At 41.7% G+C, this 17,102-nt stretch overlaps 1 protein-coding gene across 5 annotated transcripts in view; it reads right to left on the bottom strand.

Moving 5' to 3' along the window:
- Nucleotides 1-17,102, bottom strand: part of LOC128873654 (A disintegrin and metalloproteinase with thrombospondin motifs 1-like) — a 128,274-nt gene that overhangs the window by 59,129 nt on the left and 52,043 nt on the right. For all 5 annotated transcript variants that reach the window (XM_054117352.1, XM_054117351.1, XM_054117354.1 and 2 more), the window contains exons 5-6: nt 15,561-15,721; nt 15,158-15,283 (exon numbers count right to left, since the gene is read on the bottom strand). In XM_054117352.1, coding sequence (XP_053973327.1) covers nt 15,158-15,283; nt 15,561-15,721 — 287 coding nt within the window. The remainder of the gene's footprint in view (nt 1-15,157; nt 15,284-15,560; nt 15,722-17,102) is intronic.

Below are 17,102 nucleotides of genomic sequence, written 5' to 3'. Positions count from 1 at the left end.
GACGCTGGTCCGTTGAAATTGCCCGGTTCGCAGATTTCTCTCGTTGAAAGCTGGATTCGCGTTAATGAACAGGGACAGGGGGTACGCGAGGACCGCGATAATCAACCTTTATAAAAGTCTCCCACGCGCGCCTATAAATCGTTGCGTTAGTTTACGAGACACCAGCAACGAGATCGTATCGCCATCCAGCCGTTCAACGCCATGATGTCACTGCCCTCTGGAGACAACATTCCATCCGTTCCAGCTACCAAAATTTATCGAGCTGATAATTGCTCGCGATAGAAAAAAAAAACTTTGACCATCCACGACGGAAGCAAGTTTTTATGTTTTAAGAAATTAATTTCAACGTTTCGCTCAACAATTCGCTTCTCTAGCCAGGCTATTTCTGGGAAACGGCAACGAACGGGGAAAAGAGAGGAGAGATGCGATTTGCGCAAGATCTATGGATCTCAAGCGTGATAAGAAGACTAATAGGGATCGTGACTGTTATCCGAGACAAGTTCCGCGATACTTCGTGAATAAAGATACCTGGATGTTCGCAATACTGCTTCAGTTTCCATTCCCTTCGTCTGGAAGACGCAAAAATGCAGTTCTTGTTACTTGCGATGCATTGTACGTTCTATTTATATAGTTTTATTATATGGGCACACCCAATTTTATATTTATTCGCGACTTTACACGTTAAGTATAAAATTGATGTAGAAATATTGAAGTCATTGAATATTCCTCGAAAGGGGTTACAATAGTTTCTGAAGTCTGCATTTATAAACTGGCTCCTGTGTCATAAACCCTCTTGAACCTCCTCTGAGAAAGAGAAAAGATTCAATGACTCTTAAATGAATAGCAACAAATAGTATTACGTCATTGAAAATGGTTACATGTAGAATGAATTAAACACATAAGAGCAAGGCAAAATGGTCTCCTACCACATTGTATTCATTTCTAAAATTGGGTTAGTTTACATCCCCCAATTCCACAAGAGTATTGAAATCGCTGTACATAACTCAAGAATGGCTCTCCTATTCCATAAAATCAGAATTGACCAAATGGTCCTCAGCGTAAACAAATTCTGGAAGACCTCCGAGCGTCGAAAAGCTACGAACAGCAACAGGTCAGAAATTGTTTTCGTAACCGCTTGGGGAGGCGAAATGGCGATAATAATAAACGGGGTTGGCCGCGGGAAGATATACGCTCGCGAGGCGAGCATCGAATCGGAAAAAGCGCGCAGTTCGCGCTAGAAATCGTCGATAGCGTCTCCCCTTATCGTTCGATAAGTCGCTCGAAGCGCTCGTCGGGAAGAAAAACGGATTCACGTGGGTGAGACTTAATCCTGCTCGCGTTCCCGATAAGGGTATCCTCGTCCTGAATATCCAGGCTTCGAGAATCACGATTGGAAAGGCTTGTCGCGCGAACGGACCGTAAAAATGGTACGTGGGCCGGTAGTAAAAGATGCACATCCGCGAGACTGGTATTTTTCTGCTACAGTCGACTGCGATCTTCTTGCAGAATCGCTGGTTCGAAATAGGACTTAATTTATTACGAATCGTTTCGTGGTAAATATGAGTTTGATTGCTCTCTGAGAACTGTTACTTGGTAGATGCTTGAATTCTACATTGGTAGCTTTGTAGCAGTCCTTGAGAAATTATAAAAAATATTCTCCTAGATGCTATTCTGTATTCTATTGGGTTGGAAGCTTCCAAGCATAATGCTGGGATGTATAGTAAGTGGTCGAATCACTCGTGAATATAATTTTAGTAATCTTTGACACTCTATATATCAATATCCCCTTAGACACCACTCTACGTAATCTTTTCTGACCTTCACTACCCTCAAGTATTTAAGAACATCAATTCATCCACGAATCAATGCCACGGGATCCACACGGGTCTCCACACGACTTCCACGGGGTCCTCGCGCACGGACTCCACTGCACTCCCAAATACCTATGCCCAGAACGTTCCAGAAAACTGTTCAACATGTTTTCCAGGGCCTCGAGACTCAATATTTATGAAATGTTTACGTCTAGCATATCGAAACTAAATTTAGTTCGCAGTGTCCCGTAGCTTAAGTATGCGGAGGTATTTAGTTACTTTGAGGAGGATCTGTTTAGTTTTATAATGACGCGTGTATTTGTCTGTGCCGGGGTGAACGAATCCGTACGTCTCTTGCAAACTCAGCAGACCCACAATCTGTGTAGGCGGTGATTAAACATGTATTTGCTGGCGTGTTTAAATATTTGCCAATTACCTGCCGTTTGATATGATAATGAGCAAGATTCATTCTACGATAAATACGATTCAGAAGCGTGCAACTATGGATTCATGTTCTGATATACCACTGATATACTGTTGGGGATGGCAAGAGACTTGGAATCCTTTCAAGATTATAGAGGACAATGAGAATTTAAAAATTTCAGGCTTACAGGAAGTTTCAGAAGCTCAAGACCTTCGAAACGCCAAAGAAGGTTCACTTCAAAGCTCGTTCGTCAAGTTCTTCTTCGACCAAAGAAGTGTTGTTCACCTCAAACGTGGTAGAAAATTTTTCCAATGTCTTGATGCCAAGTCGAGGTATTCTTAGCGCACAGAAAACTCATTGTAGTTCGTAAGAAGCACGAATGTAAAATATTCATAGTTCCAAAGATCTACAAGAGCTCAAGATCTCCTGCTTTGAGACGTTCAAGATGTCTAAAGGCTAACTTCGCAAAGCTCATCCTACGAAGGCACCTAAAACTTAGGATACCTGTTCCAACCATTTCTTCTTCGAGCAAAGAGGTGTTAATCACCTCGGAAAGCGGTAGAAAATTTTCCCAACGGCTCGACACCAACCAGTCGAGGTATTCTTAGCACACAGAAAACTCATTGTAGTTCGTAGGAAGCGATGAGCTTCCAGAATACACTCACCGACCTCGAGTCGTGCGATCAGGTCCCGAACAGATGATGATTTTATCGCCACAGAACGGACGCATTAGACCAAAAAGCCTGGCATTCATGACCACGCCTAACAGTGCCCTCTACCTGTCCAAACGTAATGGGATAAATGGATTAAATGGGCCTTGTGTCCCGAGGCGCTGGTAGAGCGCCGAAAATAGCTCCCGTTAGAGTGGATGGGCGTAATTGACGTTAGATCGATCTGTATCGACTCGTTTTTATTTAGAAAGCCACGAGTCGGTCGAAAAACTGCTTCGAGCGAGCACGTGGCTCGTCTCGATCAAAGGACGAGACCGTTCCCTTTATCGAGCCCTTTGGTTCGGACAAAAACACTCCTTCGCTTTAGCTTCTGCGATGGAGCAATCTGTAATTGGACGTTTAATGAAGATTTGAATTTATGGATTGGGCAGTGATGCATGTGCCTTTGGATCATTCGCTTTTGATGTGATTTTAAGAGCACTCGAACATTTGGATATCGATTCGGGCACAGAGAGTTGGACGACTGCCTAGAGACTCAAACAATAGAATTAATATTTAGAGATTCAAAGAATTTGAAGTTTGTCTGAAGACTCGAAGGATTTAGATTTTATACTGAGACTCGGTTGGACTACTAGTTGGACACTGAAACAATTGGATCACCTTCTAGAGAATCAAACAACTTCTTACTTAGGATTCAGTCTAAGAAGTAGACTAGTAGAACAGGGTGTAGCTAAATGGTATCGAGGGGATAACCTCTCAGTGACCTTGACCCACCTCGAGACTCCATTGCAATGTGTACAAGGTGGTCCACTAAAAACAGAACATCTAATTAGTATCTCTGCTATTGAAGATACGAAAAAGTGGTTCAAAGAAACCGAACTGCTTCGAAGCATCGCACGTGGCAGTCGTGAGAAAGTGATGAAGAGCACATATAAGCAGGCAGATAAAAGTTAAATCATCCTGACATACATATCTTCAAACACAACCACGCAGGTTACTCTGAAATAATCTACGATAAAAAGAATTTAAGATGCTCCTAATAAAAATGACCCCTGTACAAACATAGCACAAGTCGTAATGTCCTAACAAACCTTCTTGCCGTACGCAAGACATTATAGTAACGGACAGCACGTGTTCCAAAATGATTAAAAATTACTTTTACCGGTGTTATCCAACAGATCCCAGTTCACTTTATAAGATTGTTCGAAATAAACGTCTCCCACAGCCAACTGTCAACCATACCATCAATGGTTCGCTCTCTTCAGTGTGTTGCGTCAGACTAAGCTCGCGTTTGAGCCTCCTGGATCCATTGTCCCAGCTGTAGGTGGAGCCCACGTGCGAAAATCGAGTTAAACGACCGATTATTCGACACGTGCGAGCACAAGTAACCCTTGAACGAGTCTGCACAACGTTTTCGGAGTCGTTAGGCGAGCAGTTGTAAGCAACGGTCAGCGGGGTGTCCGACGCCTAGATACCTATACCTCTGGTGCGCGCGTGCGGAATCTAATTTTGCAAAACTGGGTTACGCTGCGTAGCCTTGCTCATCGTCGTCTAGACGAGCTTTATTTCTCTGGCTCTTTGTTCCAGACGAATGTTCGTTGCGAGGAACAATACCGACAGCCTCGAGATCAACTTGAAGTTAGGGGAGTCGAAGTCTTTGTAAAAATGTCGGCTAGTGAGACGTTTTTATTGGAGTCATATGGATGAAGATACTGTATGATTCCTCTGCGATCTTGCTAAGGCTCGTGGAAGTGGACTGAGCAATTGTTTTACTGTTCTGTAGATAGTTTCTCAGAGATGTAGAGTTGACAGTTGAAGATACCATGTGAATCTTCTGCAACTTCACTGAAACTCATGGAACTGGACCAAACAATTGTCTTTCAGTCGTTCGGTTTCTCTGTTAGAATAGCTACACCCTATTCTACTAGCCTACTTGTTGGACTGAATCCTGAGTAAGAAGTTGTTCGATTCTCTAGAAGGTGATCAAATTATTTTAGTGTCCAAGTGGTAGTCTAACTGAGTGTCGGTATAAAAATGATTATCTTCGTCAAGAATTCTGAAGTCAACCGAGGAAGAATGTTGAAGATCAGAGTTGGTCGGTAGAGTGCTGTTACAGGGTCCAGTAATTGGGTCGAGTGGTTTCATTGGGCATCGAGAATAATGACGCTCAGCCCCTCGTTGTTTATGGTTGCCTATTCCTATGTCTGAAAACAGACGTTTGATTGACTAGCCAAACCTTGATGCAGCTAAATTAAAACTTGACCCAGATGGGTCTGGAACACGTTTAAATGAACGAGGAATAATAAAATTCAGTGGTGCGTGTCTTCAAGAACAATACCAGCGATCCGTTTCTTAGCGAGGGTTCTTGGTTGAGTCTCCAATTTATGCGGTTCTGACACAACAGATGCGGACTGTTGGCATTACATGGGCCACCCTGTATAATCGTAACGTGCATGTGCGATATATAGGCCATAAAATTTTTGCAATTTTTGCGATGCACTTATCGCTCGGGGAAACAGAGTAATCGCTGCTGGACTATAAATACAAATGATGAAACTGACGATCATAGTTTGCAAATGTGTATATTAGGTATTGAAATTAATTCTGTGCCTTTATATTCAATCGTTTAAAACTGTATTTTAAGTAAAAATATTTATCCTTCATTTTGTTTTGTTAAATAATAATGAAACAATACAATAATGTAGAATGTGTGACTAGGGGAAGATTAAAAGTTGTATGCTTTTTCCTTATAAATAAATTGTATGTTTACCTTAGAAAGCCACAGAATTAATGTCTATACCTAATACATACGACACACTTCTAATAGAATTATACCACTAATAGCCCGAAGTTTCAAGCCCAGAAAAATAAAAGTTACTCGAAAGTCCCGTTACTTCCCTTCGAAGTCGTCACGTCCTCCAATAATCTGTTATTTTTAAGTATGCATAATAAAAATCCCTGCTTTCCACGGCAATTTCGAGAAACCCATCAGGCGAATAATGCATCGAGGAAGTCTCATCACCGTTCGGATACGTAAGACCTATGACGTACGAGCCAGACCTGACAATAAATTCCGAAGGAAGAGTCGCAAATAATTCCCACTCTCTCTTCAGCCTCAAGGGTGTGTAACAGCCGCAATTTAAAATCCAATACCAATCGCGACGTCGGTATTTCCGTGGGGCCAGCGTCCAATACGTCTCCGAGGTTCCATCGAGGCAATCGTGGGCCTCGAACAATCTGAATAGAGATGGCCGACTGATTTCTTTGAGAGAGAGAGAGAGCTGTCAGAGCAATTCCCTTGTAATAAAGGTTCAGTACGCTGGAGGATTTTACGATTGCGCAGCTTTTAAGGGCTGTGAGGTTGTTATGATTCATAGAAATTGTGAGACTTCTGGGAAGGATGCAGAATTGGCGAGGCCTGGGGGACTTGGGAGAGTTTCTTTGAGGAATAGTGAGGTTTGCGAGGTTTCTAGGATTTTTAGACATTCTAGGTTTACAGGAGTTTTGGGATGGTTGAAGCGATCTTCGGATGTTATAGAATTAGGAAGATCTGAAGGACTTTGAAGAACTTCACATTTCTTAGGGATAGTGAGGTCTATGGGATTTTCAAGAGTTTAACACCTTCAAGGTTCACAGAAATGTGGAGACACCTGACTTTGGGGGACCTTCGAATGTTGTAGAATTAGTGAGGCTTAGAGGACTTTGAAGACCTTCACAGTTCTTAGGGATAGTGAGGTCTATGAGATTTGCAAGAGTTTAGCACCTTCAAGGGTCACAGAAATGTTAAGACACCTGACTTTGGACCTTCGAATATTGTAAAATTAGTGAGGCCTCGAGAACTTTGAAGACTTTCCCATCTTTGAGGGATAGTGAGATCTATGGGATTTTGAGAGGAGCCTCTTTTCAAGAAGTTCGCACCTTCAAGGTACACTGAAATCTTGAGACATCTGATTTTGGATGACCTTAGAGTCAAAATGAGTGAAGCTTAGGAGTTCACAGGTTGTCACCTGAAAATTCTTCCAAGCCTCGTCGTCTTCAAGACCCCTGACACCTGCAAGGGTTGCCAATTGCTCCCAGAAGCCCCGTGACTATTCTTAGATCGTTCCCATTACGTATTCGATCGAGCTAGTGGACGTCGATTTGGAAAACCGCAGGAATCCCTAATGATTAATACAGTTTCCACTGGCGTTCGAAGCTTTTGTCCGAGCGATTCCAAGATTCTCGGAGCCGCCAGTAAATCTGGATCCCTCTGATATACGCTCGAGTCCTCCGCGGATTTTTAGGATCCTATGCGAGATAGGAGCTGGCACAACGCCCAAGGCGCTTCCGGGTAATGTGCAAAGGCACTTGATGACTTCCAGTCAAGCGCATCAACAGGTCAAGGGTGTAAAAGTCCTATAAAACGAGTACCACCTTGCGGTGCCTCTCGATTCTACGAGTCCAACAGAGAAACCTTGAGCCGCGACTATTTTTATGTCGCCATTTAAGTTTCGCTCGTCACGTTCACTCCAGAAAAATCGCGAGCATGCTAATTCGCGAATGTAGCGCAGCACCGAAGCTTCGATACACATAAATATTCCACTCGGGAAGGAGTGATATTTCTTCCATCGCGATTCATCAAAGTCTGCGGACTTTTTCTCGACTTCTCTCTTGGCAATCCTCGTGTGATCTTCGTTTCGACATGTCGAGCCTGTCGCTGAGAGAAACTGGTTGGGTAAGAAGCTATTTACCAACAGGACTGAATTCTGTGTGACCCATTGAAAGGATCAATCTCTTCTTGTGGATAAAGATAAGTAGGTAGGTATTTAAGATAGGATTGCGATGAGGTTCGTTAATGTGGGTATGCAAGATGCTTGACCTGTTGCATCTAGGAATTGTTGGTGAGAGATCTCAAGAAGCTACTGACTCATACAAGAATTTCAAAACCTCCGAATTTAGAATTACTGAAGTGTAGAGGACTTCTGAAGCCTCCAAGAATGTTCTACCACAAAATAAATGACGAATGCAAGGCACGGAAGTGCCCTAGGATTCCGCCTTGAAGACACCCATACACATACTCACTTAGAGAGATTTTGGAAGTACCAATAGGCCACAGAAGATAAGACGAGGTCTTATCTTTGCTAGGTTTCCAGAATGACACAGTGTTCCCAGACACAATTGACCCAATCACTCAGACTACAGCGAACCTCATAAATGCATGGTGACATCTCCGCATCAACCAAGGCTGATTAAAGCTCGTCGAGTTGGTTAGAGGCAAGATGCAAAAGAGATGCAACAAAGCACCGAGGAGACACGATTCTCAGGAAGAAAAGAAGACGCCCCGAGTGCTTGAAATAACCATGACTGCGTATGACCCAGTTCCACGTGGCCAGCTTCTTTGGCACGGTCATGGTCGCGACCGATCCCGTTCCACCGATTAAATGATGGACAGACTCGAAGCTGTCTGACCGATCGTCTGCTAGTATCCCTGAGTAGAGGACACCTCGTCACACGCGAGACATGTAAAAGCGAGGTTTCACGGTTGCGTAACCATCGCCGGGGCTTGGATTGGGCCTAATCGAACGCGACAGTTCCATCGGGGATTTTTCCGCCGAAGGTTTGCTACAATAGAGGCGAAAGTATTCGTCTGGACGTTTAGCAATGAAATCATCCGACCAGCAGGCTAATGTTTCATTGTACTCGGTTTGATAATGCCCTGTTTCTTATGGTTACGTCATGGACTTGGTGTGTTTATTTTATCTACGTCAGTCGCAGCTTCTTTATGCTATGGACGCTGACTCGATTTCTTTTGTGTGAATACATAGTTGTGAATGGTCATTTGTGATGGAATATTGGTAACACACATTTCTGAATGCATGTTTGTGAATCCATATTTGTGGATGCACATTGGTAATACACATTTTTTAATGCATATTTGTGAATGAATATTGGTGAATGTATAGCTGTGAATCCATATTTGTGAATGCATATTGGTAATACACATTTCTGAATGCATGTTTGTGAATAAATATTGGTGAATGTATAGTTGTGAATACATATTGGAAATATACATTTTTTAATGTATGTTTATAAGTTTATATTTCTGAACATATGTTTGTGAATATCCATTTGAGAATGCATTATACGTGAATGCTCATTTGTGAATTTATAATGACAATATACATTTTTGAATGTGTGTTTATGAGTATATATTTGTGAATATATATTTGTGAATGCATGTTCGTTACACTTGTAAATACACGCTTGAAACTACATATATTTATGAACCTACATTTGGAAGTATACGTATATGCATACATATTTTTCACCATATGTTTGTGAATGTATCCTCAAGAATATACATTTCTGAATGTCTATACAATTTGTAAATGCACGTTTGTGAGAAAGTTACCGAAAGAAATATCATCCACCTCCCAAGTTCTTTCATATTTCCTCTCTAAAATTATTCCACCTTCCCACCTTCGCGACTCAAAGAGCGCCCGCGATGCGTTTTACACATGAAAATCGTGTTCGCATCCACACAGACGGAAATAATAAAGAACCGCGTTAATCGAGCGACCCCGTGCACTACTTTAAACCGCCCCGTAAAAAATAGAACAAAGAAAAACGTTTGGATGTAACCCAGCGGCGGGAAAAAGACACGTCCAGTAAATCATACGCGCGTGGCGTTAAATCTTCAGTTTTTCCTCGCGACTCGACGAGACTCACAAGACGCGTTTATGGTCGCGTTTCAGCGCAAAGACACGGCGCTGAAATAGCCCCTAAAGCAATTCCACCTTTTTTCCCCTTCGTATTTCCCCCTTCTAGCGAGGTGACAACCCATTGAATGCATTTGCCCATAGCGGGAAACGCAGGCGTTGTGAAATAATGGCGGAATGGATCTCGGTATGGAGTTTTACGAAAGCTAGGAAGGTTGTCTTTCATTCCCAACCACGCGCGGACATTGTTCGCGGTGTACAAGAGCGGTGTAACGTGAAGTAACTGTGAATAAACGGCGATGTCATTAAATCGCAAAAAGTGGCAGTGTGAGAATTTGCTTCCATCGCGGCGAATAGGAATTTGTAGAAATAACGAGACGGCTGATACGTGTCCAGGCCTGGATTCCTTCGAGGATAGACGTTATTTGAAATGGCAGGTTCTTGTGAGTCGCGGTCTATGTAGGTCGTGAGTGTTTACCCACCTGCGAAGGAAACTTCAATTTTTATGAATCTTCCAAGCTTTTCTGTTGAAACGATTAGAAGTTTCAGGCTGGATATGATGAAGTGATTTCTCTGAATGATTCTTTTTAAATTCTATTTGAAGAATTCTTATTAAATTCTTTCTTCTGAGGTAGTTTGCAAGACTATTATTTATATCATTTACCCGAAACAGATGTTATTATAAACATTTGTAGTCTGTTGTTACTTCCAATTAAATGTCCTAGGAAGGTAACTAAAATAATTTAAAAAAATAACATTCAAGACTAGTTTAAGAATTGCAACCATAAGAATATTCCTAATACTATTAGGTGAACCGAAAAGTAATGTCGTTTCTGTGAATCTCAATACTTCTTTATCATTCATCATCTCATTGATTTTTAACCATTTAGTATTGAATATTTGCACACTAAATGGCAAAAGCTTGTTGATAACGAGGATAATTACATAATCGATTAAAAATAGAAATGTATTATGAATGTATTTGTCTGAATTTAATGTAAAAAAAGAAATGACATTACTTTTCGGTACACCTAATATAATACACCATTGCAACAGCTGACCAGATATCACAAACCAAGCAGAATAATTTATTCTTAAAAGGGTTAAGAGCACCTTACGCTTCTGTTTTATGTCTCAGTAAGGTCTGCACTATAATTCTTTTTTTTAAATGGAGATTCAAGTTCTTTCTCTGTTTTCTGGACGAATATGGAATTCGTTAGGGGTACATGGGGCAGGTTTAAACAAAACGCTCGGGAACCGTGCCGTTGAACCCGAGCTGTTCGTGAGGAAGTTCAAATTTCATTCATTAAATTCCCGGGGCCCCCGACGTCGCGTCGAAAATAGCCGTGCGAAAGAATACGAGATGCTCGTAAAAACACGCTCGTAAACCTTTTTCAGCGTGCACCTTGGGAGCGTGCACGCGCGCGTGAAATCCGGTAGCAGCAAGCTCTGCAACAATTCACCCTTAAGAAACCATTTTCTGCAGTTGGCAAAGTTTCATCCTGTCGAAGAAAAAAATTGGCAGACTGGAATTTATTTGAAACCTCTGATAGAAGTGTTTTGTTTTTCTCAGAGAGAATGACGCAGACGGTTCGAGAACTGTGGATTTTTCTCTATTTCTAGGCGTAGAACTGTCATTCAGAGCAGAATTTTATTATTTTGAAAGTTCCAAGTAGTTGGAATTTCAATTTTGAAATAAATGCAAATGGTATTCATTGCTAGAAAATTTTAGCTGAGACGTTGATGTTTATTACATATTATGGATCATTTAAACTTCATAGGGTATTTAACATTTGTCTTCTTGACTTGATATTTAAATAGTTACAAAGTCTAAACCTCCCTGAGCCTAATATCCAAAATGGCTACCACCTACTGTCTTAAAAACAGAGATGAAATTTCTCTACTTTCCTCAGCAGGGCAGGTGCAAATATTATTGCTCCACATTGCAACCTGTGCCAAATGCTACCACTGCATCCTTTTTATAATACTGAATATCAGAAGACTGTTCCATCCTAATAACTCACAATTACACCTAAGATGGTTATGCTTAAGCCAACATGTGTTCCCCCACTCTGAAGAAACGCGTTCGTAAGTGTAAATTCAAGATCCTGCTCGCGGCTCGAGCCAAATGTCCTGGTCCACCACGTGACGGGACCCAAGCCTGTTAATGATCGCTGGCAGTAAAATCGTGGGTCTACTTCTGGCGAAGTTTTATGGGGAATGTAAAGACTCGCGAGTCGAATTAAGAGTCAAGATGGAGATTATCCCCGCGGCTGTTGGACACCTGGAATCCCCGATCCCCAGTGTTTAACTTTCTTTTTAACGATTCTCAGTCCCTCGAGACCGTGATCAGACATTTCTCCGAGAAACTGTCGCCTTTTTCCGCGAGCCTCGGAGTTATTTAAGCAGCTTACAGCTGGAAAGTGAGACGAATGCCCCGGGGGGCAGATCGTGATAGCGTTCCGGGGGCATCTGGGTGTCTCGCCACCCGGTACTTGGGTAGTTTGTGGAATTTTTGGTTTGAGGTGAATTTTAGTAATATTTTAAGGGGTTCATAAATATTAACAGGTTTCAGAATCTCGAGTTTGCCACATTTCAAAATTATTCAAAATAAACTCCATTGAAATTGAGAAAATTTGAAGTAAGTATAAAGCATGATGCGAAACCAAGAATTTACGAATGTTTCTATTTTCCACGTGATAAATTAACACCGAAACTGCCAAGTCAGTCTAACATATTTTAACCTCTTGAAATATACATTTTAAATTTTGGATATCTTACAACAAATATTTTCTATAATTTATTTAATTTAAAATACAAGATATACTATAACAAGAATATAGAGTATATGCTATCTCACTTAATATTCTATATTTTCTTTTATTCTATAAAGTACCGTGATATCTCTCAAGAGTTTAACTTTCTTTCTAAAAGTACTCACTCGACAAAAATACCTCTGTCTCATACCTCTTAACTATACTCATAAATTAGTTTGCTCCTCCTTCATCTAATCACAAAGATATACTTGTACAATAGCTACGCGTTTGACCTCGGTAGCTTCGGTGTTAAACGTCAAAAGTCTCTTCAAACAGGGAAAACTGACAGTGGACGCGTTAACCCAACGAATGCCCTAACCCAGACCTAACCGCCTCGTTAGGAGACGTTACGGATGACCGTTGGCTATCGCGAACGATCACTGTTGGTTTCCTCCTAACGAATCGACGAAGACCAGAAAATCGCGTCGTGAGGATGTACCTTTAATTGGCAGACACTTGTAACGGAGTCTCTGAAAGCGCGACTCTCCAGGGGCTGATTTATTGACGTTGGACGTTTTCCGTCTCCCTCACGCTCGACTTTCGCAAGCAAACAGCATTTGCATTCCGCGGAACGAATGTTTACACGTTTTGAAATTATTTCTGGAAGTTGACTCTCCCGTTTCCGCGAAGGTTTCGTTTTGTTGTGTAGTCTGCGACTTAGATCACGTGCACTGAAATTTTGCCAAGATAATCTTGAAATTAACAAGCATATTTTGTAATGTATGAAATTTTATAGAATGCATTTATGATTTCTCATGGGTAGTTGGTTGATTCATGTCGTCTAAGTACTGCTAGGTTATTTGGACATATATTTTCAAGGTGGCTGCTCAGGAGACCACCACTGAAGGGGTTTAACGAAATGATTTAACATTTAAGAGTGTTGACATTAAGATTTAGCACCATGCACTCTTAATACAATCACAAACGACCACTATTGACCGTCTTGCCTCATATATACATATTCAAACATTTGGTGGAGCCTATAAAAAGAGCCTAGAGACCTCCATCAAATCTCGAACCAACAACTGCTGCTAACATCAACTAATATCTAACGTCTTGGTTCACACAAACCTATTCAAACACCTGGTGCGATCCATAAATGGAACTTAAATACCTCCACCAAACCTCAAATCAACAACTGCTGCTAAAGTCAACTAATTCAGCCTCTTACACCATACAAATCTACTTAGACACCTGGTGCAGCCCATAAAAGGATCCTAGAAACCGCCCATCAAACGTCAAACCAACTGCAAACATAGAGCCACGTCACCCACGCTCCAGCAGCCTCATACTACTTCCGATCGCTTCTCTATACGCAACACAGTTGCCTACGCACCAATATTTAACACGTCCTGTGTTACTCTAAACAGTATCGTGAAACGATTCACAACAACGACGGGTTGTAATGCTGATGACGCGTGATAGACTAGCGCAGGAGTGCGCATAGAGGCGTGCGAATATGCGGCTGTTTTTGCGCCCGCATTCTCGCTGCTTTTCGTAGCGAGCACGTTAGTAGGTGGAACACGGTCCAGATTGGACATTTGCCATGGTAATGCTAGAACGAGTTTCCGGATTATCTTGGCAAACGAGTGGCGAAGTGGCGCCGAACGAACTCCGCCGAGTTCGGTAGCGAATCCCGACTAGATCATTATTGGTTTGTCTGAAAAGGTGGTACAGGTTTGAATGTATCGGAATGGTTGAAAGGTTAAAAGGTGAAAAGGTTATGGAACAAAATGGTACTTACGTAATTCAATAAATATATAGTAAAATTCAAATGTGCCTTTGAATCTTTTTTAAAAATTGGCATGAACTTTCTGGACAACTCGATACAATGGATATAGATTTCTCTATCCATGAGAGGCAGGGATAGTAGCATCGATACATTCAGAAGAAATTGGAGAAATTGGAGAACTGTTCTTTAGACACAGCTCGCTTCAAAAGAATTGAAGCAAATTAAGAATTTCATCATGGTAGAAACTTGTATGGAGCAGGTATTATTTCTGGAACGTATGTAGATATTCGGACACTTTGAATGGGAGAGTTTTTATCTAGAAGTGCAGGACGTTGCAGTGGCTGAAACATCATCAATCAAGTCGAAGAGGTAGCTCAAGAAGCTTCAAGGAATGCCAAGAGCAAAACAAAAATATTCTAACTAATTCGTAATGGTAGCTGTGACAACATGATAGACAGAATTATTAAATCACGCATTGAATGACAAAGTATGAATACCTTCAATGAAAGAATTCCCTTTTAAAATGCAGCACGCCTTTGTATGTCTGGTAAACGCGCAAGGCATTTTCGCAACTGTTTCTTTCTGGTGAAGCGACTCTGAAAAGGAATTCTCGCGGACGAGGCCCTGGAGAGGTTAGTTGGACGATGACTCCTAAGGAGGATGCGTTGAGAAACGTATTTTTAGACTAAAAGCTTGCAATAATATTTTTATACCCCCGTGCTTCGTCTGGCCGTCCATTTATGATCTTAACGAACTTTGGGGGAGAAAAATAACATTTTTATTGCACCCTTTCGCTTGGAGGTGTATAATTAATGCTACAAAGGTGTTTACCTATTAAATACCTAATATTTCAAAAGTGTGTGTCAAACCAAAATGCAGATCATAAATGATGAAATTGCTTTAATTAATTCGATGATCCTCAATTACGAGTAGTAATTTAAATAACCATGGCTGCTACCGTAGCTTAATGTTTCATATGATCGAGAAGATTTAAGTTTCACTCACCATTCCGTGGCAAAGGCTGACAGTGACGGCGGAATACGGATCGTCGTCCACAGTTCCGCTATAGAAGCACCCAAGTTCATGGCCCGGATGTTCCCTCCTAGTTGTATTCTCGCTTATGTGAGTTATCTACACAAACAACGGGAAACAATCACAGCATACATCTAGAAATACACTCGAAGGTGAAGCATCTATTCTTATTCGAATAATAACGGGAAGAATTGCGTATTTAAATTGTTTAGAAATGGTTTTTCTCAGGGCTCACTTTTCAACACTATAATTGTATTCTGTAAGCAAATAGCTTTACTCTTAGCCGCGTGCAATAACAGAATCCTCCCGAGAAATTCAAAGCAGATTGGAAAGTACGTTCGTTTAGGTTAGATTAATTGATATTCATTAGGTTTACCTTAATATTAGGCGAGAAGAAGCTGGAGTCGTGCGCAAGACGCAAACGAAATCTTCTTCCGAAGGCTGTGAATTCGTATTGGGGATGGGGGTCCCACACTTCCGCTGTGGCGTGGCGAAAATGGCCGCTGTGATGCCTCTGGGCAGTCGAATATTTCTCTGCTGCAAATGAAAGCGTTTATCTTATGAAATATTTTATTAGAGGAGAGTAGGAATAAGATAGTTTCCAGAGTCACGCTGAAACAATTTCATTCATATTATTTTGCTCTTGCTAGAACTATAAGGTGATTCAAAAAGAACTGACAACTTCTCAGAATCTATCATTCCGCTTCTAACTTTCATATAAGAATGTTGTCTTAACTGAACTGTTAATTATTCAGTCCCCATGTGCATTTAGCCACCTTATCACAAGTAGACAAGGCACCAAGGTCAGTTCCATTAATTCTGAGTCACTTTAAACCCCTACAAAACTTCTGCATACCTAGCCAGGGTCTCGAACCAATGAAGTGTCAAACATAGCATTGTAGACATCTCCTGGGAATGCTCGAAAGGCTAATTCATTTCATGCCAACTACAGTTCAGTCGTCCGTTTGTCAACTAGTTCATTTGTTGTCGTTAAACGCTGACAGCCGCGCAAAGTTGGCAAGTCAAGTGACTCGATGCGTGACCGGTGCGTGACAAAATGCCCGTGTCTTAGCATCGCGTCGTGTGCGACGACGACGCTTTCTCAGCGAATGCGGCTTTTACCGTTCCGGCCGATCCTTTTTCTTCGTCGACGGCTGCCTATCTAGTTTCTCGACTCGCCGCGAACGTGTTCGACAGCGAAGACTACTGTTTCGTTAACTGTTCCTCGCATGAATAACTATTAATTTGTGTCCATTATTCTTTCCAGCCTGGGACACCGATAAACCATCGAGCATTGTTCCAGTTCGTCGCACGACCAGGTGCGTGCTCCCAGATTATCTAAGGTTAGGTCTAGGCATGTCTTCGGGAATTACTGTGGTCTATACTTCAAGATAGAGACACGACAGGGACTTAGGCAAAGGCTGGGGATGAGATAGATAGGGATAGTGAGTGTTTCTGGGAGTTGTTGGAAGAGAGATCCAGTGGTGGACGTTTGCTGAGGATCCTCGGAGTTTGGCGGTCCTAGAAGGACTTGGGCAGGATCTTAGAGTCCTGAGAGCAGCAGAAGCCGTGGCAGAGGTGGGTTTATAAAGCGATCAGGTAGATATCCTAGGGGCGACTGTGGTCTATACTTGAGAATAGGAAGCACTATAGAGACTTTGTGTTAAACTGGTGATGAGATAGGGTAGGCAGAGTGAGTGTTTGTGGGAGTTATTGCAAGAGAGATCTAGTGGTGAACGTTTGCTGAGGATTCTAGGTGGTTCTAGGTGAGATCTTAGACGCCAAACCCTTCTAAGAAGGCTTGGAGAAGGTCTTAGAGTCCTAGGAATATAAACCATCTTAGTATTGAGTTTATAAGGCTTACCACAGACATAGCTGACAGTCAGCTATTCTAGGAGTGACTGTGTGGTCTATACTT

This window comes from Hylaeus volcanicus, chromosome 3 (genome assembly GCF_026283585.1).
Source record: "Hylaeus volcanicus isolate JK05 chromosome 3, UHH_iyHylVolc1.0_haploid, whole genome shotgun sequence".
NCBI classification, from domain to species: domain Eukaryota; kingdom Metazoa; phylum Arthropoda; class Insecta; order Hymenoptera; family Colletidae; genus Hylaeus; species Hylaeus volcanicus.
The sequence above is the reverse complement of the archived record's forward strand: the minus strand, read 5'-3'. Positions and strand labels throughout refer to the sequence as shown.